Here is a 25,890-nt window from a genome sequence, read left to right on the forward strand (position 1 = left end):
TAGGATCAACCCTGATTATGGGCACCCCTTTCTTGCTAAGAAGGACAGTGTTCATTATTTCAGGGTGAGGATTCTGGTTGAATAAGTTGTATGTGTGCATTTTTGAGGCCATGCAGAGGACAGAGAATTTCTTTCCTAGTTTAGAAGCTAAGTAGGGGCAGTTAAGTTAAGTCAAGTCAGTTAAGATTTGGTTTACCTTTGGTTTGGACTTAGGGTGGAACTCCTGGGTCTACACTGTGCTCTCAGGATGCTCTTGAGGGAAAGAAATCATCAGTTCATTTAGCCAAGCAACACTTGAGCACTTGCTGTCTATCAGTGAGCATGGTGGTAGGCAGCACCCACGTGCTGAGCATGTGAAGCAAGCACCAGATGAGTGGGCCGGGTGAGCGTGCTTCCAGTGAGGCAGGATCTGAGCCATGACAGAGTGGGGAGAAAGCTGGACGAGAATGCAGGGTGGAAGAAGGGGAAGCCAGTGTGGCTGCGATGTCAAGTGAGATGAAGGCTGGATGGTGTGGAGTCTTGAGTTCTAAGTGTGATAGAAAGCATCCAGTATCTGCTTGGAATGATTTGGGGCTGTAAAGATCCCAGAGTTTCAGACAGGTGTCTGGGTCACCAGGCCATTTGGCTGGGGAAATTACTGTACAGTTTAACTGAAGTGCCACCTTTTGTACCAGCCTCTGCAGATTGACTGTAGAAGCATTTGTAATTGCCCTCCCGTAAGACACTGAGTTGTACAGTAGAAAAGAGGGAGGCCTGAACTGCCCCTGGCTGGGTGTGCCCTTTCCTGTTTGATTCCCTCAGGCATTTCCACCATATTCCCCATGGTACTGGGAAATAATCTTGAATGTGGAAGATTACAAAATAAGTGACCTCATTTCCCCAATGGAAAAGCAATGGCTTTTTTTTTTTTTTTTAAGATTATGTGGACAGTTAATGGGGACTTTATAAGAGTATGCCTCCCTAAAATACCCTGCCCCAGAATTAACCCCCAAATAAGCCCCTCCTCCCCCTCAAAAACACCCAGCTTCCTACAAATTAAAAAGAATATAAACATGCAATTCACAGAGGAAACAGATGGTCAATAACATAAAAGTATGGTGTTTACTTTCATTTAAAGAAAAGAAAAAGGAAGGTAACTTAAAACCTAACAAGGTACCTTTTATTAACCTATGAAATTGGCAAATATTGGTGTTTTTTTCTTTATCTTTATGTATTTATTTATTTGGCTGTGCCAAGTCTTAGTTGTAACAGGCAGGATCTTTGATCTTTCAGCTGCAGCATGCAGACTCCTTGTTGTGGTACGTGGGACCTAGTTCCCTGACCAGGGATCGAACCAGGGCCTCCTGCACTAGGAGCATGGAGTCCTAGCCACTGTACCAGCAGGGAAGTCCCACATTGGTTTTTGAAGATAAAGCTCAGTGGGGGGCGTTGGTGGAGTTGGTGGGGCATGAGGTTTGGCCTTTCCTGGCACGTCCTTGGTCTTCGTGCAGCCTATAAGAGGTTGCTGTCAGTGCCCGAGGGACTGCCAACCATCGCAGAAACCCAGTGCTGTCAGGATCCGGTCCCCCAACCTCCTGTGGTTCGTCTTGCCGGGTACCAGTTGCCACTTGTGGTAATGTGGTCTGAAACTCCATGGGCCCAGTGCTCCCAGTGTGACTAGGAGGTCTTTGGGTTGTACATGGTTTAAATTAGTTGATGAATGACCACAGTAAGTTTCAGCTATCACTATTATTGAAAAAATAACCATGGAGCCAATAAAATACCAAAACATTTACTTCATTCTTAATGTAAATACCTAAAGAGTTTCATTTAGCACCCTTCATCTAGTATCCCAGGGAACACGCTGCTTCTAATGCATCTGTTTTCCTTTAAGTGCTGTTGGTGTTCTACATTTCTAATATCTTCTGAGAAAAACTATTCTGAATTACTTTTATGCTTGGTTGAAAATACTATCTTTGCCATCAAAAGTGGAGGGTCTGTGTAAGATCTAGCCACTCACTGACCCATGCAGGCATTTTATGTCAAGTTGGTATTGAAGTCCTCTGAGGCTTCCTTTCTAGAGAAACTGTTTGCAAAGATAGTTACATTTTACCCTGGCCCTAGGGTACCCAGTCCCAGACAGGCTAAATAAGCTTCAGTTTTCCTTTCAGATTGTTACACTGTTGTGGCAGACAAATGGCTACTTTACATTTATATTTTGAGGGTTTTTTTTTTAGCACTAGGTAACACATAATATCTTTTGAGAAAAGCTATTCTGAATTATATTTATGTTTGGTTAGAATTAATTATTATCTTTGCCATCCTAGGTGGGGGGTCTGTGTAAGTTCTAGCCACTTACTGACCCATGTAGGCATTTTATGTCAACCTCATCTGACTCGGGTGTTTCTGAACATTCACTTGGGTAGGAAAAGCCATGAGAAGTCCTTTGACAAACACGTAAGAGGAGTGTCCAGGACAAGAGCTCCATCTTGACTGCTGCATAAGAATGAGACAAGTACTTCTGAAAGAATCTGAATGTATGTGACCCTAGCTTAATTTGGGGCATAGGGAGATGTACCTATAAAGGATATTTATGTATGTGATACTCTTGCGGCTTCCCTTATCAGGGAGCTCAAGTCTTCACCCTATATAGTAGGAACACCTGGCAATCAGAACTCTTGGGGGTCTGTTGAATGAGAGCAGGCTGTGGGTCAAGTCTCTCTTCCTTTCTCGGGATGGGGAGCAGGTGAAAATGAAAATATATGTACCTTTGTTGAAACTTTCATATGGTTTAACCATATCTATGACCTTATCCACATACACTAGATGTTGCTACTGAGGATTTGACCTTGCTCATGTTTTTCTTCTTCCCTTTTGTTTTTCTTAAGTTAATTAATTAATTAATTTTGGCTGCACTAGCTGTTTGTCATGTGGGTAGTTGAACCGGGTTGGGGCTACTCTCTAGTTGCAGTGTGTGGGCTTCTCGTTGCGCGGACTTTCTTGTTGCAGAGCATGGGCTCTCGAGCACTCAGTCCTCAGTAGTTGCGGCTCAAGGACTCTAGAGCGCAGGCTCAGTAGTTGCGGCTCAAGGACTCTAGAGCACAGGCTCAGTAGTTGTGGCACATGGGCTCAGTTGCCCCACTGCATGTAGGACCTTAGTTTCCAGACCAAGGATCAAACCTATGTCCCCTGCATTGACAGGCAGATGCTTAACCCCTGGGAAGTCCCCCCTTTTGATTTTATTTGCCCTTTCTTCCTTTTTTGTTGACAAATAAGTCAGCTTGTGGTCAATGCTATCTTCCTTTTCTGTTCCACAAGAGCAAACCACACCCAGGACAGCTGTGCGTGAGTGAGAAGTCACTGTGATGGGTCAGACACTTGGTATAAATATGGACACCAGTCTACTTCCATCCTAGCATCACCAACCTGCTAACTAAAAAAAATGTGTTTGAGAGAATTCAGTGGTTAGGACAGTTGGCTACTTTCAACCAGCTTTAGTACAGAAAAAGTCCCAGGTGTCCTGGAGTGAAGTGAGGCTTTGCATCGCCTGTTGAGAATTCACAGATTCTCATCCTGGTGAGTTCTGTGTGCTGCTGGCCTTCCTCCTTGCCACCTGTCTGGGTAAGAGGGTAGTTCTCTTCTGTTGATTGCCTGCTGCATCATAAATGCATTTCATGGCTTTCTGGTAATAGCATGGGGTAATGTCTGTAATGGTGGGTCTGGGTTTGAATCCAGTTGTTGCTGTGGCTGTGAATGGATTCCTGAACCTGAAGTTTACCCACAGAGAGTTGTGCCTTTGGCTGAGCAGGAAAATTCAAATCCAGAACACATGCAGGCTTCCTGTCCTGCCCCATCCACTTCCCTGTGGCCTGCCTGGGTCTCACCAGGTTTTCTCAGGGCAAAGCTGATGAAACTTATGACACCATTAGCAGTTCCAAGTGTGATTATTAGGTGGGAGCAGTTGTGCAAAATCTAACCTAACTGAATATACAAATATCCAGAAATTTCTAATCCATCTTGTTGTTCAAAGCACAGCATTTGTTGTATCAAATATTTTGTTTTCTTAAGTTATAAAGTAATATAATTATCCTATTGAAGTATTCTGAACTTTGTAAAATTAGCCACTGTCAAGATGTTTTTCAGGCAGAATTTTAGATTTTATAGTACAGTATTAAAAGATCTTGCAAACATTTAGGTTATGATAACTTTTTAGTTTGGTAAACTTTTTAGTTTAGTTTATAAAACAAAACTAAGATTTATAAATAAAAATTGTACGTGATCTTAAGTGGGACGAGCTTCCATGTTAGTCACATGGCATGATCTCCCCACTACAGTGTACCCATATAAAACCCAGATTTTACGCCTTTTTTGCCATATCCATTTAGGCTACAATTATGTGATTTAGTCATTCAGCTATTGCACACCTGTTCTGTAGTGACTGTATGATTTTATTATCTTTGTAGAGTTCATGACTGAGTGAAACAGATAGTAATGCTGAATGTGATGCGTATCGTGAAACACAGAAACGAGAATAGCGAGCACAGGGTGGTTAGGGGAGGCTGCACCCAGTCGCAGCCAACTTGTACAAGACGAGGCATCACACGTGGCGATTGTTCAGTCACCCAGTCATGCCCAACTCTTGGTGTCCCTGCAGCACACCAGGCCTCCCTGTCCCCCACCATCTTCCGGAGATTGCCCAAGTTCATGTCCATTGCATCAATGATGCCATCCAGCCATCTCATCCTCTGGTGCCCTCTTCTCCTTCTGCCCTCAGTCTTTCCCAGCATCAAGGACTTTTCCAATGAGTCACCTGTTCACATCAGGGCATCACTTATAAAAACTTAAATCTGTCGTAGAGAGGGAGGGGTGTTAGCCCAGCAGGACATGGAAGATAATTGCAATCCATGCCCCTGACCAAGAACCTGTATGCAGAACAGATGATGACTTCCTACAAGTCCTTAAGAGCGTTCTGCACATTGTCCACTTATTGTAGAATGTTTGAACAGGCACACCACAAAAGAAAATATCACACATGGGAAGATGCTCATCTTCATTATTATCAGAGGGGTGCAGATTAGACTATGCTGAGATTCACTGCATTTCCTCCCAAAAGGCCAACCGAAGAACAGCAGAAAATACTAAGTGCTTCCGGGGCAGGGATCTCCTGTAGGACTGGATTGTAGACCCAGCTGTGGCGTGCCTCCGCAGCCCTGAGTGCATGTGGCCCTGAGACGGAACCAGCACTGCAGTAATACCGTTGAGCCAAAACTCCCAGACATAAAAAGTGTACAAATGCATGATTCTGTGTATGTGGTGTATGAAAGCAGTCTTTGCTGTTAGAAGTCAGAATAACTGTTGCCCTTGAGGAAGTCTCAGGAGCAGGTCAAGAAGGGGATTCTGGCCTGTCAGTCCTGTGTTGCTTACGTGGTGTGTTTGTAGACATTCATTAAGCTGTTCATGTGTGCATTTTGTAGATAGGATATCCTTAAATATATAAAATTGTAGGTAATACATGTTATATTTCTATATAAAACATGTGTCAAGTAATATGTTCTTAAATTTCACACAATAAATGTTACTGACTTTTTAAGCAACTTTCTTTATACCACCTTCTAAATAAACCACTTCAGAGCTACTCACCTTTCCTCCCCTTTGCTTGAAATACTCACTTTGGACATGTGTATGACAAGATTATATACCTTCTAATTCCCTATTTCAGGTCTTGGCATAATTATCACATAACATGTCCTGACCAGTAGATACTCAATGAATAATTGATTGACTAATCAGTTTGTCCAGCTTCTTATCTGCTCACTCATGTAGTAGCTGCTCTTCTCTTGGATTTCAAATAGGATGAATCACTATGCTCTTAGAATACTTGTATTTATTTTTGTGCCTTCTCATCACTAGAGTTTCCTCTGGTTTTGCAAAGTTGTAGCCTGAGATTGTACACATGAGTAGCAAACTTGGACAGAGCAATGGTTTCTCTGAGTCTTCACTGAAGACTAGGAGCCTGGATGCTGGATAACCTTGTTTGATGTGGAGGTATTGGGGTGACTGGCATCAAGGAACTAGACTCCAAAATATCACGACACGGGACATGGTTCTTGGTTTAAGATGGGTCAGTCTCACTCCTCTTTTTGCAATGGCTTTTTTTTAAAAAATAGAACTAAAATGTAGTTGATTAGAAGATGGAATTACCAAGTTTTAAAATCTCTGTCACACGAGTCAGATAAGGCAAGCCAAATAAAAGCTCTCTATGTTGGCTTGTCTTGTGGCCAGCACTGGTTTTAGAAGATAATTTTGGCTTGGAGCGATGCAGGGAGAGGGGCAAGCGAAGGGTGGATGCGTGTAGTGGCTCAGGTGATCCCATGATCGTCAGCAAATCGTCCCTACTCAAGCCCCTCTTGATTCCCTACTCCCTCCAGGATACTGCTTTTCACAAAGTTTGCCTGAGTACCAAAGTCAATTTTCTTTTACATTGTGGCCCGTAATACACAAATGGAAAAAGAGTTTTTGAAATAATGTGATTCATATCCCATTTGCTGCATCTGGTCTTTTCTGTTTCTCTCTCCCCTCCAGCAAGTGGAACCTTAGTTTCCTGACCAGGGATCAAACCCATGCCCCCTGCAATGAAAGAGAGGCGTCTTAGTCGCTGGTCCGCCAGGGAAGTCCCCATTTCCTTTTTTTTTTTTTTTTAATGCTTGTTAAATCCCCTACATTGTTTTCTAAGGCTACTAATTGGTCACAACCCACAGTTTTTAAGAATACTGATTGAAAAATACTTCATTCTGGTATCTAAAGTACATTGTAATCTTCTGTATCTTTTTTTCCCACTTTTTCTTTGCCAAAGAACATCATTCCCCGTCAGGTAACTTCTTGTTCTCTGCACTCACAAATCCGTTGCCTCTCCTTAGGCCTGCAAGGCGCACACCTCTGAGTGAGTCATCGCTAGCCTTAGCTCCATGAATAGGAATGCCCCCCATGAATTGTCATTGGCGTATAATACTTTACATTTATTTATAAATTACGAATAACATTTGACCCAGATAACATTTAATCTTTTACTGCCTGATGATTGTCAATTGAATGTGATGTCTTATTTCTCCAAGATGACTGAGCTCCCAAAGGCAAGGCCTGCATTTGTCTCCTGTACACCCGCAGCACTAGCACATCCTAGACCATCTTTAAGCCGAGCCATGAGGCATAGGTTAGGTGCTTGATTTCTCTTCCCCAGTGGGTGGTTGCCGTTGAAGTAGGTGGAAAGTGTTCTTGTGATAGGATTTGCTCTGGACATAGGTTGTTTCACAAGGTGGGATCAGTAAAGCATAAGGTATCCTTGGTTTGTAGGCTCAGGGCAGGCCCTTCTTATCATCATGAGTACGTATGGGAAGTGGTCAACACTAATTAGTATTTTTGTTCATTTTATGTTCAGCCATATCAGTGGGAACAAGATTGGCTGGGAGAAGACAGGAAGCCATTCGGAACCTCAAGCACGGGGAGACCCAGGAGACCAAACAAAGGTAGTAAGCCTGTGCCTTTTATTCTTTCAAATTCTCATTCTCTCAGCATGTAGTGCAGGGATTGATTTAAAGTAAAATTCTCTCTCTCTTTTTTAAGCATGTTATTTATGAGTAATACATTGGCAAGTGTGAGCGGGGAAGGGCTGTGCTACCCCCCGTTGGCTCTCTCTCCCAGGGCAGGGTGGTGACCTAATAGAGATCCTCTTCTTTCTGCTCACTACATAGCCTTTCAGAGCCCTCATTTCTTGTAGGGTTTTGTGATGATTAGGTGAGAAAAGTTTTGTGATGTATATATTAAAAATGAAAAAATAAAAATAAACTACATTTTATCCCCCCCTCTTTTTTTCTATTTCTCCTTGTTAATATTCATCTCTAGATGAATATTTTAAACTTACAAAGCCACATCTGTCCCCACCTGTGGTCACTTAGGATGAGCTGGTCTCTGGCTGGAAGAGGCCTTATTTTTATACAGGATGATGGAATGTTAGACATATGTTTAAAACTCTGAAATATTCTCACTGTTTGAATGATTATCCTGAAAACAAATAACAGAAATGTTTTCTGGATACATACTCCAAAGGATTTTCAGTTGTTTATGTCTACATGCTATGGAACGGAAAGCGTAGAAAACTTGCATGAGTTATCCATGAATTATTCTTAAGGCTAATTTTGGTACTTTGTATTTTAAAGGATGAAATTAAGCACTCAATGCATACCACTAAAATAATACATTTTGTTTAAGAACAGAAAAATCAATATTTTTTGTTGTTATTGTTGTTAATTCTCTAAGCTGTGTCTCACTCCTTGTAACCACATGAACTGCAGCATGCCAGGCTTCCCTGTCCTTTACTATCTTCTGGAGTTTGCTCAGACTCATGCCCATTGAGGTTAGTGATGCCATCCAACCATCTCATCTGCTGTCATCCCCTTCTCCTCCTGCCCTCAGTCTTTCCCAGCATCGTCTTTTCCAGTGAGTCAGCTGTTCACATCAGGTGGTCAAAGTATTGGAGCTTCAACTTCAGCATCAGTCCTTCCAATGAATATTCAGGGTTGATTTCCTTTAAGATTGACTGTTCAAGGGACTTTCAAGAGTCTTCTCCAGCACCACAGTTTGAAAGCATCAACTCTTGGGCACCCAGCCTTTTTTATGGTCCAACTCTCACACCCATACATGACTACTGGAAAAACCATGGCTTTGACTAGATGGACCTTTGTTGGTAAAGTAATGTCTTTGCTTTTTAATATGCTGTCTAAGTTTGTCATAATTTTCCTTCCAGGGAGCAAGTGTCTTTTAATTTCATGGCTGCAGTGACTTGGGGAGCCCAAGAAAATAAAATCTGCCACTGTTTCCATTTTTTCCCCATCTATTTGCTATGAAGTGATGGAACCAGATGACATGATCTTAGTGTTTTGAATGCTGAGTTTTAAGCCAGCTTTTTCACTCACCTCTTTCACCTTCATCAAGAGGTTCTTGAGTTCCTCTTCACTTTTTGCCATTAAAGTGGTATCATCTGCATATCTGAGGTTGTTTTATTTCTCCTGGCAGTCTTGATTCTAGCTTGTGAGTCATCCAGCCCAGCATTTCGCATGAGATACTCTGCATAGAAGTTAAATAAGCAGGATGTAATACACAGCCTTGATGTACTGCTTTCCCAATTTTGAATCAATCTGTTGTTCCATGTCCAGTTCTGTTACTTCTTCTCCCTCACATAGGCTTCTCAGAGATAGCTACAGTGGTCTGGTATTCCTATCTCTTTAAGAATTTCCAATCGTTTGTTGAGATCCACACAGTCAAAGCTTTAGCGTAGTCAGTGAAGCAGAAGTAGATGTTTTTTTTTTTAATTCCTTGCTTTTTCTATGATCCAGCAGATGTTGGCCATTTTATCTTTGGTTTCTCTGCCTTTTCTAAATCCAACTTGTACTTCTGGAAGTCCTCAGTTCAAGTACTGCTGAAGCCTAGCTTTAAGATTTTTGAGCATAGTCTTGTTAACATGTGAAATGAGTGCAGTTGTACAGCAGTTTGAACATTCTTTGGCATTGCCTTTCTTTGTATATTTTTTAGGGTGCCGCAGAAGCAGTAAGTGAGCAATTATTATTTCTAGGATTTATTGTGAGGAAAAAAGTTTGCTGCAAAAATAATACTTGCTCTTGGTAAACAATGGTGGCTCAGAGGGTGAAGCGTCTGCTTGCATTGTGGGAGACCTAGGTTCAATCCCTGGTTCGGGAAGATCCCCTGGGAAAGGAAATGGCAACCCATTCCAGTATTCTTGCCTGGAAAATCCCATGGACAGAGAAGCCTGATAGGCTACAGTCCATGGGGTTGCAAAGAGTCGGACACAACTAAGTGACTTCACTTTTCACTTTTGGTTAACAATTAGGACTTTGCTAAAATTTGTAAAGAGAAAACTAAGAATCCCCCTTCAACACTGAGGTAGTCATTTGGTGTCCATACTCTTTCCTATTCATGTACATATATTCTGTATTTTGGTGATTTGTTGTACAAAGTGGATATTTTTCACCTAATAATTTACCATGCACACATTTCTGTGTCAGTTTATGTAGATCTGACTCATCAGTTTTAATGGTTTTAGCTTGTTCTTTGGTTTTAATTTTTGGCAGACAGTTCCCTATGTATACTTAACTTGGGACTTTAAGTACCCTAAGAGAGTACTTGAGGTTTGGTTTTTATTTCTTCTTTAAATAAGAGCTGTGGTGGTGGTGAGGAGCAGGCCTGACTGAGACCTAGTTTTAGTCCCCGTTCACTAGTTACTGGTCTCATTGCCACAGACAAGAGACATCTCCTCTTGGAGAATTAGTTTTTTCATCCGTAGAGAGGATGCTACCCATTGAGTTGAGGAAGGGTCTCCCAGGAAAGCAGAATCACAAGAATTGGTCACATGGAGGAGCCAGATGGGACTTGGGTTAGCAACCACAGAAGGCTGTTCATCTCATGGGGATCCCAAGGGAGGAGCCATGAGTGGGGTCACGCAGCGGAAGCTGCAGCAGCTCTCTGGGTTCCCATCCCTGACACAGGCACAGTGGGCGTCCATTCACACTTCCTCTGTTCAAGGAGGAGTGGGTCACAGCTCCCCTTGTCCTCACTGAAGTTGTTAATCACATCTGTCTGTGTTACAGTTGGACAGACAGGTTAAAGGAGTGGAAATGTGACATGAACCCATTTTCTCCTCTCACCCGTTGCTCTGCAGGCAGAAGGTTCGTCCACTGCCTCTTCTGGCAGCCAGCTTGCTGAAGGAAAGGGGAACCAGATTGGCACTGTTCAGCCAATTCCGTGCCTCCTGTCCATGCCCACCAGGAACCACATGGACATCACCACCCCACCCTTGCCTCCTGTCGCGCCCGAGGTGCTGAGAGTGGCCGAGCACCGGCACAAGAAGGGGCTGATGTACCCCTACATCTTCCACGTGCTGACGAAGGTATGCACTGGGGCTGTGCGCGTGGCCTTCGTCTCACGGTGGTCACTCTTGTGGGGTGTGTCCTCCTTCCTTTCGGAACTGCTTTTTATCTTACAAGGTGTTTGAAGTGAAGTTCATTTTCCCCTTTCTAAACGTGGAGAAAAAAGATGGATATTTATATCTATAATCACAATAAAATTAGAACTTGGGGAAAGTCTTGTTTTTCTCATCAGTTTAACACAAAATTATTTTTGAAGCTTCTAATTAATGGCACTTCATGTTCTTCTCTGGTTTGTAATTTTATTTGTATTTCTAATTTCAAAGTTTTCTACATGTTTTTGCTATAGTGTCAAGTTTAATTGTGATGTCACATACTATATCTGGTTTATCATCTGTCCTAGAAGCTCCCAACTTCTGAGTGGCTGATAGCACTTCCTACTTTGACTTATTCCTCTACCTCACTGAGTACTTACAGCAAACAATGGAATACGGGGCTTCGTCACTTTATTAGTATCTTCCCGAATGTATGCTTAAATAGATATACAGTGTGGCATTAATTGTTTCTGAATCTTGGTGTTTTGAATAGATCTGTGTTTATTTAAATTTCCTCAATGACTTGTCATATTAATGTTTATAATCATAGATCCACAATTTAACTTGGTGACCAGATTTCTGGTGTAAAATTGGTTCGTTACTATATGTATTTTATCATGTTTTCATCTGCATATGTACCACCATATATAATCAAGCTTTTTTCTTATTTTCTAAGTCCACGTATGGTTTATAGAATGGAGTCAGTAATTACAAGTGACTTCCATTCCACAGCACTCTTGAGCTGCAATTTTAACCGTTAATTGACTAATTTGAACTGCTTAATTTTATATTTTATAAAATAAAGGACAGGAAGATGAGTGCTATCATTTGGGTCCTTTAATGTATTTTTGAATTGTAATTGCCTCCAAGTCTCATCTGTTATTTGATATGGGTATGCATGTATGGTATCACTTCTCAGATTATGGTTATAAAGTAAAAATTTTATCTTTCAGGTCCAACATAGATTATAAGGGTAAGTGAGGGTTACTCTTGCGGGAAAAGGATTTTGCTAAGTTTAAAGGGACTCCAGCTTTGGGAAGGTTGTGCCCTTTCTCTCTGGGGTTGTTTGGGATATAAGGTCCCTGGACTCCCTGCTGTTTGTGCCCTGCCATGCTTGTGGGTCTGACTTAGGGACTTCTGGTTAAATCAGTCTGAGTGATGTAAAACTGCCTGTCCTCCTCTTCAGTACTCACTGATTTCAAGGGCAAATACTGATAAAATGACTGTGGTTGAGAAAAGTGAACTTGACTATCTTCAGGTTTTAAGGTGTCACCTAAACTTTTTCAGTATATTTGGGAAAAGTTTAGACTGAAATGTGTGCTGTTTCCTGCGAGCTGAGTGGCTCTGGTGTTAAATTTTCCAGGCTGAGACATTTGCTGTGAATTCAAGCTTCAAGTGAGAATGTAGAGAATCGTCAAAGCCTCAATTTTGGGAGAGTAAATACTCACTAGATGAGTGTTAACCACATGTGTAGCTACTAGATTAAAGAGTATGAAGGTTCTGATAAGGGAGAAGATCAATGGTAAATTAATGTGAAAGAATAAATGTTTATGACATGATTGAAAGAGTACAGATCATTAAGAATATGCATAATTAAATTCCTTGTGAAGTCTCTTGAGATGTACCTTGATAACATGGACCACAGAATTTTTGGACTGACCTCAGGTGCAGGTGGTCACAGAGTCATTTGTCTTCTGGAGCCACAAGGAAGCCCCTGCTATGTTGGCAGAGAGGAATGGAGGTGGAGATGAACAGAAAAGGGCTTCCTTCATTTCCAGTCTCTGGTGGCTGTCTCATTCAGTGGGACTTGTCTGTTGAGTTACTTAATGCACTGGGGCAGAGGCTTGATACATGCTGAACACTTTAAAAATGAATACCACTTAAAAGAGTTCTCTTAGGTAGGTTTTTTTGTATATGATAATTTTTTACGAAAGAGCTTGATAAAGAAAATTTGTGACCATGTTATTTTTAGGGTGCTCTTTTCTTGGATTTCATATAGGTTTCATTGAAAAAAATGATGAATTACATTACATATGACCATCTTGACTCATAAAATTTGCCAGTTCTCAGCATTTTCTATTCTATTTGTTGTCTGGTGTTACCTATCTAGATTTTTTTTGAAGACTTTGGAAGCATTTACATGGTTTTTGTTCTTGTTGTTGTTGTTGTTCCAGGTTAAAAATAAAACAATGTAGGTTTTATTTTGACTCTTTGAGCGTATATTTTGACTAAACCTGCTAAATGAACTCTCCCTAAACCTCTTGATACAGGCAACTTGTTAAGCAATTGATTTGGAATAGAATTGCAATTTCATTAACTGGAGATAATACAGTATATTTCTGTGAGTTTATTGTAAATTCAACATGAAAAATGTGCAATATTATTCTGCTTTCTTCCATGCAAAGGGTGAAATCAAAATTGCTGTTTCTATTGAAGATGAAGCCAGCAAAGACCTGCCTCCCGCCGCCCTGCTCTATAGGCCAGTTCGTCAGTATGTTTACGGAGTCCTGTTTAGCTTGGCAGAAAGCAGAAAGAAAACTGAGAGACTTGCTTTTAGAAAGAACAGACTTCCACCAGAATGTATGTACTGTAAAATCCATTGTTTGTTTTCCTCGGTACCTCGTAATCTCTTGTGCATTTTTAAAGCCTTAGAAGAATCGTGACTGAGTTCACCCTGAGAGTCCCCACATAAAGGAGATGGGCTCCATTGGGGCTCTTACGAAAGGAGGACAAGCCACAGGTTGTTTTCCTCAGTAACATCCCAGCAGTGGTGTTTATTCAGTAAAATGATAAAACAACAGGTTTACGCTTCAAACTGAACGTTGATCTGGAAACAGTCCTGACGGTCGCCATCCTCGTGGTTAACATGTCCTGGGCAGATTGACAGCAGTTTCTGCTGTGGTGTCCACGAGATGTGGTTCTCTCTTTGCAGAAATCAGTGTTCCTGGGGAGGTCCCACTAGCTGTCCACTGGGCTGCTTCTGTGCAGTTGTTGCACACATCCCTGAGGCCAAGAGGGGACTTGTAAGGATTTCCCTTAGAGGCCTCCAGCTGATCGATTCTGGGGGTGGAGGGGGAAGTGGGAAGGCAGAAACTGTTGTTTGAAATTTGGGCAAAGGTTGAGGTCAAAGTGTTTCCATCTTCAGTGGGCCAATGTGATTTTGGAGGAGAAAATCATGCCTTTCTGTTCTAGGTAATTTTATCTACTAATGTAATGAATATAAGTCACTGTATATTTAGTAGGAAATACAGAAATGTTTCCCCAAATGTGCAATCTAAAATAAGAGTATTATGAAGTGTGGAAATTGTAGATTACTGAGTCTTCCTCTAAACTGAGGATGTTTAGTGACAGATCACCTGCTTGTATGGCAGGTCACTGCAGGCCTGGAGACTTGGGTGAAGCTGAGCTCAAGGACAAGTATGGGAGTAGATCTTTCCTTTGGAACTCAAAACTAGAGAGATTCTAGCAGTTTTATCTAAACACTCAGTTCTGTAGATTCTTGTTTTCTGTTTCTATTACTGTGACAAAATTGTGATTCTGTAAGCCTTTAAAATGAAGCCATCTGTCACTTCCCTTACTTGAAGATAGTCATACCTAGTGTGGCTGCTGAGCTATTTGTGTGACTGTAGCTGGAGAAGGTGATGCTGGCTCCACAGGGCCTCCTCTAGCTGATGTTTCTACCACCTTGATCAGGCTGGAGGCACCATGTGAAACACCGAGTGTGTCAGTGGACACTTTTCAAAGGCCCAGTACATTCCAGGTATACAAATCCTCATCCTTTTCTCCCACTGTGTGATTTATTTGCTCAGAAAAGAAGACCTTTTTAATCTTGCACAGGATTGGCCAGTTTTCTGTGCTGGCCCACCCAGGCCACCCTGGCCCCACAGCAGTGACCTCCAGTTCACCACCAGCCCTGAGCATCTTAGTCCTGTAGCCTCCTGGGTCTCTGTTGGGCCTGGAGTGCTGAGTGCTACAGGGTCCCATGCGGCCCTATTTCCTACTGTGTCCTTAGCTTCATAGCACCATATTGGCTTTCATGGTGAAAGGCTGTTCTTCATTTGCTTGTGTGTTCCAGAAACACAGTTATCTTTATGCAGAAAATCCTCAAGAGTTTTCGGTGATCAAAACCTGAATACCCTCAGGTATGTCCCAGGTTGGGCTTCCTTTGACAGTATCCATAGCTTCACAGAGCAGCCTGCATATGGCTGGTGAGCTCTGTTCATGTCCTTGGCAGTGGGCACGGTGCATCCCTGGCCTGTTTCAGGGAGTTCTGTGTGTCACAGGTGAGCTGCACGTGCCAGGTGCTCTTGGGAAGTAAGAGTCCTGGTCTCTTCTGCCCTGCTGCTGGTCTGTGCCTTTAAAACACTGTGAAACACACAGCTGACAGCACCCCGCATGCTCCACTCCCTCATCAGTTAATTTGTACCCAGTTGATACAGGTGTCTTACTGGCCTGGGAGAAGCTGGCCTTATAGACAATAGGGGAAGCAGAAGCCAGGGGAGATTATTGACTAAATAGACTAGCATCCTCTAAACATAAGCAAGAGGGAGGCAAACTGTGGTAAAGAGCTGAATGTACAAACCACACCATAGGGCCCAGTGCAGCTCTCACAGAGAAATGACTAGGTCAGCCTGCCTGTGGCAGGCCAGTTCTGGCAAGGGCTGGAGGACATGGGGAATGGCATGATCAAGGGAAGGAGAAGGGTGGTAAAGTCTCAGGGGACTCAAATGAGCTCTTCGAGACTGTGGATGGAGGTGTCTTGACCTCCTTTGGAGGCTAGGAGGCACAAGGAATACAAAAGAAAGAAGGAAAGTCTTCCGCTGGGAGGTGGATGGAGGAAGGGTGGGTGAGTGGGAGAAAGCCGTAACTTCAAAGAGAATTTGGCAGGCATGTCTTTTTCCTTTCCTCCTGCCTCTGCTCCCCTCCCCACTCTACTGACTTCTTTTCAAGGATGGCACACAGTTGTCTGTTGTTGCTCTGTTACTTTTGGCCAGTGGAAAACACTGACTCTTACAATGCCACTGGTTTAGGTTTCCATACCTGAAACATCTACTAAGTGACTATTTTATGGAGAAAATATTGTAGCTTCTTTATGATTTGGATGAGATGGGAAAATAACAATGTCTGATCATGTCAAAGAGGCTAACCTTCTGCAGTTTCTCAGGAGTTCTTGGTTGATAAGATTTGAAATCTTGTTTTACCTACATTTATTCATAGACCGTATGTAGATGAAATTTTAAAATCAGTGGCACTTTGCACGTGAAAGTGCACCATAAGGTCCTCGGGACAAATTTGTTCTCCACGTGCCTGTGGCCTTTGCCTTCCACTTTGGTAGCCAAATCCGAGCTGTGTGGGTTCCAGGTAAACCCTCCTACTCATGTGGGTGATGTAGCTACTTCTGAATGTGAGGGTTTTGATCTAACATGGCTTCAAAATGCTCTGCATACAGATGCATGTTCTTGGTGTGGTCACTGTGACAATTAAGAATTTTCCCAAGAGGGCTTTGATGTCAGACCTAGTCCAAGGGCATATTGAAGCCTGTAGGATTGTTCAAAAATACTTAGCTCCCATTATATGTAAGACATGTATCCATTTGGAATTACTTCTCTTGATTAAGGCATATGATAAAATGTTCATAATCTACAATGAATATTCATATGACTTACCAAAGTTTCATTTTTTAAAAATATGGCTAAAGTAGGATATCTACAATCGAATCCTTAAAAAAATCACAGCCATTTAGAGAAAATGGACTTACGGACCCAGTGGGAAAAGGAGAGCGTGGGACGAATGGAGAAAGTAGCATCAACATATATACTCTATCATGTGTAAAATAGATAGGTGGTGAGAAGTTGCTGTGTAACACGGGGAGCCCAGCCTGGCTCTCTGCAATGACCTAGAGGGGTAGGGTGAGGGGAGGGAAGGAGGGCTCACATGGGAGGTGATACATGTACAGTTATGACTGAATTGCGTTGTCGTATGGCAGAAACCAACACAGCATTGTAAAGCAATTTTCCTCCTGTTGAAGAATAAATTATTAAAACATTAACTTTAGGTGATATGAAGCATTCAACTTAATGTCATTTGACAATTCCAAAAGTAATTTAGAAGAAATGCAAACATAAGGGGAAAAAAAATTTCAGCCTTTGAAAATCATATTGAATTACATGCTGGCAGTTTATTTTTTTGTTCTTCCCTGTCAGTTGCCAGGTTCTATCATTTTGCTTTAGGAGAGTAATAAGAATATTTGTTGTATATTGTGGGAGAATGCTACTGAAGTCACTGTTGTGGAACTCACGGTCCTACCAGTGGCTCAAGCAGCAGACTGTTGACCCAGCACAAACAGTCTCACCCATATGGGCTAAATGGTGATGGTGGCAGTTGGTCTGGGGAGAGAGGGGCCCAGGGAGCTAGCCATCTCTGCAGCTACTGGAATAGGGGCTGGGCCTGGAGCCAGGCACCTGGTCTGAGCTGGCCCTGGCCTTCAGGCCTGCATGCGTGAGATCCAGGTGGCTTGGCTGCTCCTCACAGGCACTTCTGCCCTGGAAACAGCTCTGACCTTTCGTACCGTAGTGACTCTTCTTCTGCCTGGGGATGCTCCTCAGCCACGCAGATACTCCCCAGTGATGAATGGGAAGGACCAGAAGAAAGGGATCTGGTTCTATAAAGACTACAGGATGATGAGTCACCTCAGCTATAGTTGAAGAGAAAAAAGCAGGCTTGGGAATTCCTTGGCAGTCCAGTGGTTAGATCTCCACTTCAGGGGGCAAGGGTTTGACCTTATAGCAAGTTTATATACTATGCTTATATTTAGTATACTTATACTATATTTAGGGCTTCCCTGATCACTCAGCAGGTAAAGAATCTCCCTGCAAGAGACAGGAGATGCTGGTTTGATCCCAGGGTCAGGAAGATCCCTTGGAGAAGGAAATGGCAACCACTCCAGTATTCTTGCCTGAAAAATCCATGGACGGGGGAGCCTGGCGGGTACAGTCCAATGGATTGCAAAGAAAGAAACATGACTGAGCAACTAATCACAAAATACTGCATTTGTATTTCTCTATATTTGCTCTCTTCTTTCTAAACTGTCAAGAAAAGCCAAAAAGGAACACATTGATTCCCCCCACCACCACTGATCCAGTTTGCTTTAGAAATTTTGTTAGTGCCACGTCATTGGGATTGCTGATTTAAAATAAATTTGTTCGTTGTGAATCACATTATAAAACAATACTTTAACATGACCAATATTAATTAGTGTGCTATTTTCATATGTGTGAAAATTGGTTGTCATAAACATTTTTCTTATTCTATGAAGGCTGTTTGTATATTAATCTGAATTTTTTTATTCCTCAAAGCTTTTCAGGAGTAGCATTAGCAAACTGTTTTTCCCTCACAGAACTTTGAGTGGCTGAGCTCAAGAGACATCTATGGGAAAAGCAGTGTTGTGTGGTAGGAATTGTTTGATGGTACTCTTTTGGATTAATGTTTATGTCCTTGAACTTCGGAGTTTCTAATACAGTGGGAATGACGTAAGTGGGGAAACTGAAGTCTAGGAACAGTGTTTAGCAAGTGTCTATAACACCATGTAGCACTGTTCTATGTGCCCTGTGGCCTACTGAGCAGGTATATGTTTGTGGACAGTAAGATACTCCCAGCCTCAGATATAAAAAGTTTAGGGAGAAAGTTCATAGTCTTTTCCTTTTCAGAATCATGGAGGATACTCACACATGTGTCAGCATGAGGAAATGAGGGGCTAGTTGGCCCCTCAGCCTGCACACAGAGCTGCTTGGAAGTTAACTGGCAGTTTTCCCATAAGAAGGATAGACCAGCTGTCATTGCGCCCATTTTCCTGTTTCTGATATAACTCTGATATGAAGGAGTTGAGGTTTTGTTTTTATTTATTGTGTGTGTGTTTTCCTGTAACTCCAGGAGAGCTCAGGGAGTAAAATGGTGGCTCCTCCCCAAATACACACTGCACAGACACAGACCAAAGGTCCAGTTGGCCATAGCCTTGGAAGTTGTTTGTATCCACCTTTTCCCTTACCTTCTAACCACATTGTGTGCATACTATAACTCTCACTGCTCATGGTGCCCTGGAGTGAGCTTAGAGACATAGTTCATTGTATGGCACTGCAGGCAGCCGCTACCAGTCAGTTGAAATAGGCTCACAAAATGAAACATATTCATTATTCCTAGCCTGGGATGGATCCCAAAATCAGTATTATAACAGATTCCTGAGATAGCTGGTTGTCATATGTATAAATGTGAAAATAGAAGAAAATTAACGACTGATGGAAAACATTGGGTTTTTACTAATAGCTTAAGTCTTCAGCAGTGTTTTATGTCTTGAAATTTTATTTTGAAGAGGTGCTTCCAGCAAAGAAACTGTGTTATAAATATAGCCGCTGGTAATAACAGAAAACTGGTACCCTGGAGTTGCTTTTTGCCAGTATAAAAATTCAGTTTAGTTTCAGATAGGGAAGACAACCTGATGTTCAGATTTTTCAAAGTAGTCCACTTGAAATCATGAGTTTTTCCTGTCAGTAGAAAAGACAAGATAAATCTTTATTGATGATGATACACAGATTTATTCATGGACAGTAGCTAGATTAGCTGACCTCTGGGATTCTCTTATTCTTGTTTTAACAAGGAGGCATGAAGATGTCTTTATAAAATGGTGCCTTCACAGAGAGGGTTTTATATCCTAGTGCTCTTGTCTGCACACTGCGTGTTCCTATAATCCAGCTGCCCCATACCACTTGGATAATCCCTGTATAACTAGTTTGTTTGGGTTTTTTTGCAAAAATGATAAGAGCCCAGATTACTTGCTATTCGCTGGCTAATTTGCATCGGCTTATTCCTGTGAGCTTCAGGAGAGCTTGGGGAGTAAAACAGTGGGCAGCAGCAACTTGGGGAGAATCACAGAGCCAGAGGGAGAGAAGGTACCCTGTGTGCATCAGCCACTCCATTGGATGAACTTATAACACAGAGGCTGCTGTGTGTCTACCTGAAGATGGGATGTCCCTTGGGATTCATTAATTTATAAAACACTAACCTTTAATTAATCTAATGTTACAAGCCTGTAAACATAAGTTGACCTCACATAGTTGTAAGCACATAACAGAGGTGCAAGGTGTCTTTGCGTTTCCTCAACTGGCCTGTGCTACAGAGTGAGTTGTTGGCCCCCCTAGTTTTAGTGCCTAGATCTAGGGCTGGGCTGGGGCAAGGCAAGTGAGGGACCCAGGCCTCAGAATTTAGGAAGACCCTTATTTTCACACAGGCACATGGTGGTTGACATCTGAGCCCTGGGTGCCTTTCCTGCCTCACCCACTACATAGTAGGTGCTCAGTAAATATCTGTTGGGTGATTGGCCAAAGGTTCCACAGCTCTTAAGTGGTGGTGTACACAAAAGATCTCCAAGTATTCAGTTTAAAAACAGATACGTGTAAAAAATAAAGCAAATCAGGGCATCTTTGCTTTTGGAACAAAGCTTTTTTGTTACTGCACATTTATCTTCTCTGAGAACATGTATTTCCCAAATTAGACTTGAACATTCTAGGCATGAATAGTGCAGATAGCAACAAAAATGCTTAGAATATAAGAGGAAGCTATTATATCTAATACTTCTTTACAGCTACAGTCTCACCTCCATGTACTGGGGAAGTCCTTTTACCAGGACATGGGAGGGATGGTCAGGTGAGCATTAGGTGGCAGTTCTCAGGCACAGGTGTGTGCTCATCTGTAGCCTTTGCAGGCTGAATAGGATCTGAGCACACAGCATCAGGCTAGGTAAATTCAGGCACACCTGGAGCCCCAACTAGTGTAAACAGCTGCTAGGGCAGCTTCAGGGAACACTCAGGAGAACTTGTGAAGGACTGTTGGCATCTCTGACCTCCACTTAACTTTAGTGTAGGGTTTGAAGCATAAAGTATATACAGGTCTAAGCCTTTTGACCTTGAGAATGAAAATCCTCCACCAAAAATTTATTTCTAGAATGAAAACAGTATAATAAAACAATTGCTAAAAATTATTAAAGGGAAGCAAGATCAGAGATGACAGAGGGGAAAGATATAAATAGATGAAGATAGTTTTAATAAGAATGCTTCTGTTGAGAAAACTCAAAGGAGACCCTGGCATTATAAACTGAGTTTTTTAAGATGCAGTAAGCTTAGGCTTTGTTTGCACGCATGTGTGTATGTGTGTGTATTTTGGGGGAAGCACATGAGAGACCTTAGATAACTAGGTTATTAACCCGTATTAACAACCAAAGATAAAATATAATTAGTCCCATTAAATAAATCTTTGTCACCAAAATGAAGATGCTACACGGAAGAAATAGATTTATTCATTTTTACTGTGGGGGGTGGGCATGAAAATAAACTTTGTGGACTGACTTAATGGAAATGCAGTGTACTGGTTAATGGCTTATCTTGTAACCTCCTTTCACTTGTTTTCTTGGGGCTGACAGTGTGCCAGCCTCTGTGAATATAGTTGGAACAAAGGGAGATGGGGTGTACTGCACCTAGGAGGGGACTGTGGTGGTGACGCCTACCCTCTGCATACAGGTGGCAATCTATGGAGCTGTGTGCGCTGGAGTTCAGCAGGAATGGGGGTGGGCAGCTAGATTGTGAGTCCAAGGACAGGGTCTGCTGGACAGTAGGGACCTTATGAGTTTGTGTCTGGCACCTAAAATATAGATACATTTAAAGATGCATGTATTTATATATACATGTGTCTCTCTGTTTTGACTTGATGGACTTTAAACCTTTTAAGTTTAGAAATTTTTTAAACATTTAAACACTAAGATACTCAAATGTGAATTAAAGGGATTTCCTCAATGAAAAAACAGTTATTTTTTGTAAAAGAATTTCAGCAACTGTCTTGATTTTGCACCCCTGCTCAAGCAGCCTGCTTCTGGGAGTTGGGGTCCCTGCAGAATGGCTGGTCATGGCGCTCCTCTGCAGCACACTACCACCTGACTTGACTGGGGTTGATTGTGCAAAGCTTGCTTTTCCTGTTGCTAACAGTCGTGCCTATCCAAGTATCTAACTCCTAAAATTCTTCATGCCATTGGAAGAGATGATTGTCTAGACTTGGTGTGGAGCTGGAGATGAGCCAGTTAATCATTTAATTTTGTTGGGATTTGGCTTCTTCATAGTCTTCAGTTTGCCTCAGGTGTTACTTTAAGGAAAATGGGCCCAGGAAGGGGTATGGTTATTTGGATAGAATTGATGTATCCAAGGTCGCATTAGAATCATAGCACCATCCTGGCTTCTGTACCTGCTGTCAGCCATGTGAGGGGAGGATGGGGTCTCCATGTGGCCCTGCTTCAGCTCTCATGTTTATTGACCAAAGTAAGCTATTTGTTACAAAATGCACACCCACGTTTTACCATCTGACTGTTTATATCAATGTACTTTGGGGAGAAGTTTTAACATACTTCTGTGCAGTGTGCTTTATCTCTATTGTTCTCCTTTCCCCATCACCGTTTTTCCCTTAAGTTATTTGGGAATTTTGTGGGGAAATGTGCATGTTTGTATTTTCAGAATTAATTCCTGCTAATAGTGGTAAAACTACTGTGGATAAAAGGTTATTTATGGAGTTTAACAGTTATACTTGTTACAGTAGGACATGCTTAAGTAAAGTGGCTACCAAGTGCAAATTATTTCTTAGATCTAATTAGTAAAAACATGGAGAAAAAGATCAGCTATCTAAATTGGGTTTTCCATGATTTCTGTGATGATCGCAAAATATGTGTAAGTTGTACCCATTGTTATTACTAAAACTATTAATGGATTTATAATATTAAAGCAAATTTTGTGTAACATCCTTGATTTATACCTACTAGTTTTATGGGGAATCTTTGATTGAGAAGAAATTTATTGATGGTCTGACTGAAATTCTGAATGAGTCACCGAAGTAAGTGCATAGAGTAGAAAACAAAATATTTTAGAGTTGAGGATTGATGACTGATGGCTTACTAATGAGAGAATGCATTGTTACACAAGAAGTGACATCTTCATACTGTAATTACTAGAGCTGTTTTTGTTAGGCTTAAAGTAGCTAAGATAGGGCATAAATGGTTCTCTCATTTTCCTTTCTGTAGTTTCACCAGTGATCATTAAAGAGTGGGCAGCTTACAAAGGGAAATCGCCGCAAACCCCGGAATTGGTGGAAGCTCTTGCCTTCAGGGAATGGACCTGCCCCAATCTGAAGAGACTGTGGCTGGGGAAGGCGGTGGAGGACAAGAACCGCAGAATGAGGGCCTTCCTGGCCTGCATGAGGTCAGACACACCAGCCATGCTCAACCCAGCCAGTGTGCCCACTCATCTCACGGTGCTGTGCTGCGTCCTACGGTAGGTGCCCCTGGCTGCCTCTTCAGCCACCGCATGTTCTCCAGCCGGTGCTTGTACAAATGCCTCTCAAAGAAGTGTACTGAATGAAGTTACAGTTCAGTACCCCAGATTCACCTGGGGTTATTCCAGGTGAATCAGGTTGTCAATTGAATTTGTCCTCATCTAATATTTTCATGTATTATAGAAATATAGGTCATGTAAATACAACATGAGTTTCAGTTGATGCTATATAGTGTGTTTATAGAATAGGTAACATTTGATGAACCTATATTTTATGTAGATATCATAATGATTTTAAACATAGTTTATCCTTTAAATGTTAAAGCTTTTGAAGACTGTTGGGGGACTGTATTACATATTTATATATTAGTAATTTTTCTTTGGTAAAATGTATCTCTTCTTCTTCCTTCATTTATTTAATCATATGTAGATCAGTATGGGCTTGTGGTTATCTCTCTTTCTAGGGTTATAACCTGATACAACCTTGTTATTTGGTTGTTCAGTTTGTTCCAGCTCAGGCCTTGGGAGCTTGTTGAGTGGCTCCTATGTCCTTTGTCTTCCATACCACCACCACCCCCACCACCCCGCCCAGCATGTCCTTGCTTTCTGGCACCACAGGATGCCCAGGTCCGTCCTGTGTCTGCCCTGCCCTGGAACCTACTGTCTCTAAGGGGTTGACTCCTGCCTTGGAGAGAAGGTTAAAAACTCAGATATGTGCACTGTGTTCTTCCAGACTCTTATAAGCCAATGGGCCACAAACGCCTGTGTGGAAACTGTTGGTTTTTGGAGTAATTCAGTGGTAGAATTCTGCTGTGCGGGAGGCGTGGGTTCAATTCCCAGCCAATGCAAAAGCAACTCTGTTGAGCTTCCCAGGTGATGCCAGTGGTAAAGAATCTACCTGCCAGTGCCAGAGACACCATGCAGGTTCAATCCGTGGGTCAGGAGGATCCCTTGGAGTGGGAAATCTCAATCCAGGCCAGTTTTCTTGCCTGGAAAATTCCCTGGACAGAGGAGCCTGGCAGGATATGGTCTGTGGGGTTACAAAAAAGTCAGACATGGCTTAACAGCTAAACAACAACAACAATATAGCATGGTATGTCAGTTTCTTATCTTTATCTCCATTGAGGATTAGCCTAGTGGGAAAGACTAATTTTTTTCATTTTGGTTTTAGAATCTTCTGATTTCCTCTGATGGAATTCATTTTATATTAGCCAAAACATTAAGACTTTGGGTTACTCGAAGATTAAATAGCAGTAGTGAATTTGGTTACTTTGTGTTTCTCTCTTCCAAGTTTAAAATGATGTGTGGCATTTAATCTGTTGGGTAGACAGCTAACTGTCTACTGTATGCCTGACTTGAAGGTCCCATTGGGCCCTGAGTAAGAACGATGTGTGTGGCACTTGAGGCTTGTTTGGTTGCCCCTTGGTCAGAAGCACCCATATGTTAGTGCGGGACAGCCTCTGTTGATGCTTACACAGTGCTCATAGTGTTTCATGACGCTTGGGATTGTGGTGCCTTCACGTCTTGTCTGTTCATTCATTGGACCTCATGGGGTACTGGGATACCTAGCAAGTGCAGACTGGACAGTGATCAGACCCCAGTCTTTGGCTCAGTCCTCATGACTTCCTTGGCCATTACTCCAGAAATAGCTCTGCCTCTTTGAGACACTGTTCAGATGGCCTTTGGAAACTCATGATTTCAGGATTGTCTTGGTTCCCGTTTATTTGTTTTACGGTTGGTTATAAAAAAACATACTCATTTTAGAGCTTGAAAAGGTTAACAAATGCAACTAGTAGTCTGAGTTTGATTGAGCCTCCTCCCGTGCTCATCTCCGTGGTGTCAGGAGGCTGCCATGATTACAGCCCAGGTTCCCTCATACTTGCTACTTGGGTGGGACCCAGAAGACATGCTTGGTTGTGCAGAGACTGTTGTGTGCAGTCTGGGCTTGAAGCCATGGAGCTTCCCACTTGGTAGGGCTCACATAGTTTCAGGTCCTGAGGAGGAAGGGCTTGCTGGGAAGAGATGAGAGAGAGTGGCTTGTGGCACAAGAGTCAGGATTTGGGGTCAGGACATCAGTAAATGGGTTGGCCCATCCCTGTGAAGAGAATTCGTTCTACCTTCACGAGTATTTTGGGTCACAGGGACAAGTAGGTAAAGGAGTATACCCTGTATGGCCTGTTTGATTGATAGGTATGGCCTGCTAAGAATGTGGGATGAAGGGCATAGGGGTGGGGGCAGGGGCAGGTGCAGATGAGTAAGAAGGTTGGTGTGTGTCTCCAAGGGCTTGCCAAAGACAGGCTATAGTCTAGGGCCAATGGGCTCAGTGGTCTTTCTCTGGAGAAATTGCAGCTGTGTGACAGCAGTCTGGTGAGGTTGGGGGAGGGGCACCAAAGGGCAGCCTCTGTGTCCCCGAGATGGTAAGGCCCTGTTGGAGGCCACACAGTGTGACCCTTGGCTTTGATGGCTTTGATGGGCAAATGTCAGCAGCCACAAGGCCAGGCTGTCATCCCAACGGCTCTTCCCTTC

General features: G+C 42.4%; 1 protein-coding gene across 1 annotated transcript in view; it reads left to right on the forward strand.

The window, feature by feature from the left end:
* Positions 1 to 25,890, forward strand: part of FAM120A (family with sequence similarity 120A) — a 117,472-nt gene that overhangs the window by 67,559 nt on the left and 24,023 nt on the right. The window contains exons 8-11 of the mRNA XM_040245618.1: positions 7,415 to 7,502; positions 10,709 to 10,936; positions 13,414 to 13,588; positions 23,115 to 23,364. Of these exons, the coding sequence (XP_040101552.1) occupies positions 7,415 to 7,502; positions 10,709 to 10,936; positions 13,414 to 13,588; positions 23,115 to 23,364 (741 nt within the window). The remainder of the gene's footprint in view (positions 1 to 7,414; positions 7,503 to 10,708; positions 10,937 to 13,413; positions 13,589 to 23,114; positions 23,365 to 25,890) is intronic.

This window comes from Oryx dammah, unplaced genomic scaffold, assembly GCF_014754425.2.
Source record: "Oryx dammah isolate SB20612 unplaced genomic scaffold, SCBI_Odam_1.1 HiC_scaffold_1, whole genome shotgun sequence".
Lineage (NCBI taxonomy): Eukaryota > Metazoa > Chordata > Mammalia > Artiodactyla > Bovidae > Oryx > Oryx dammah.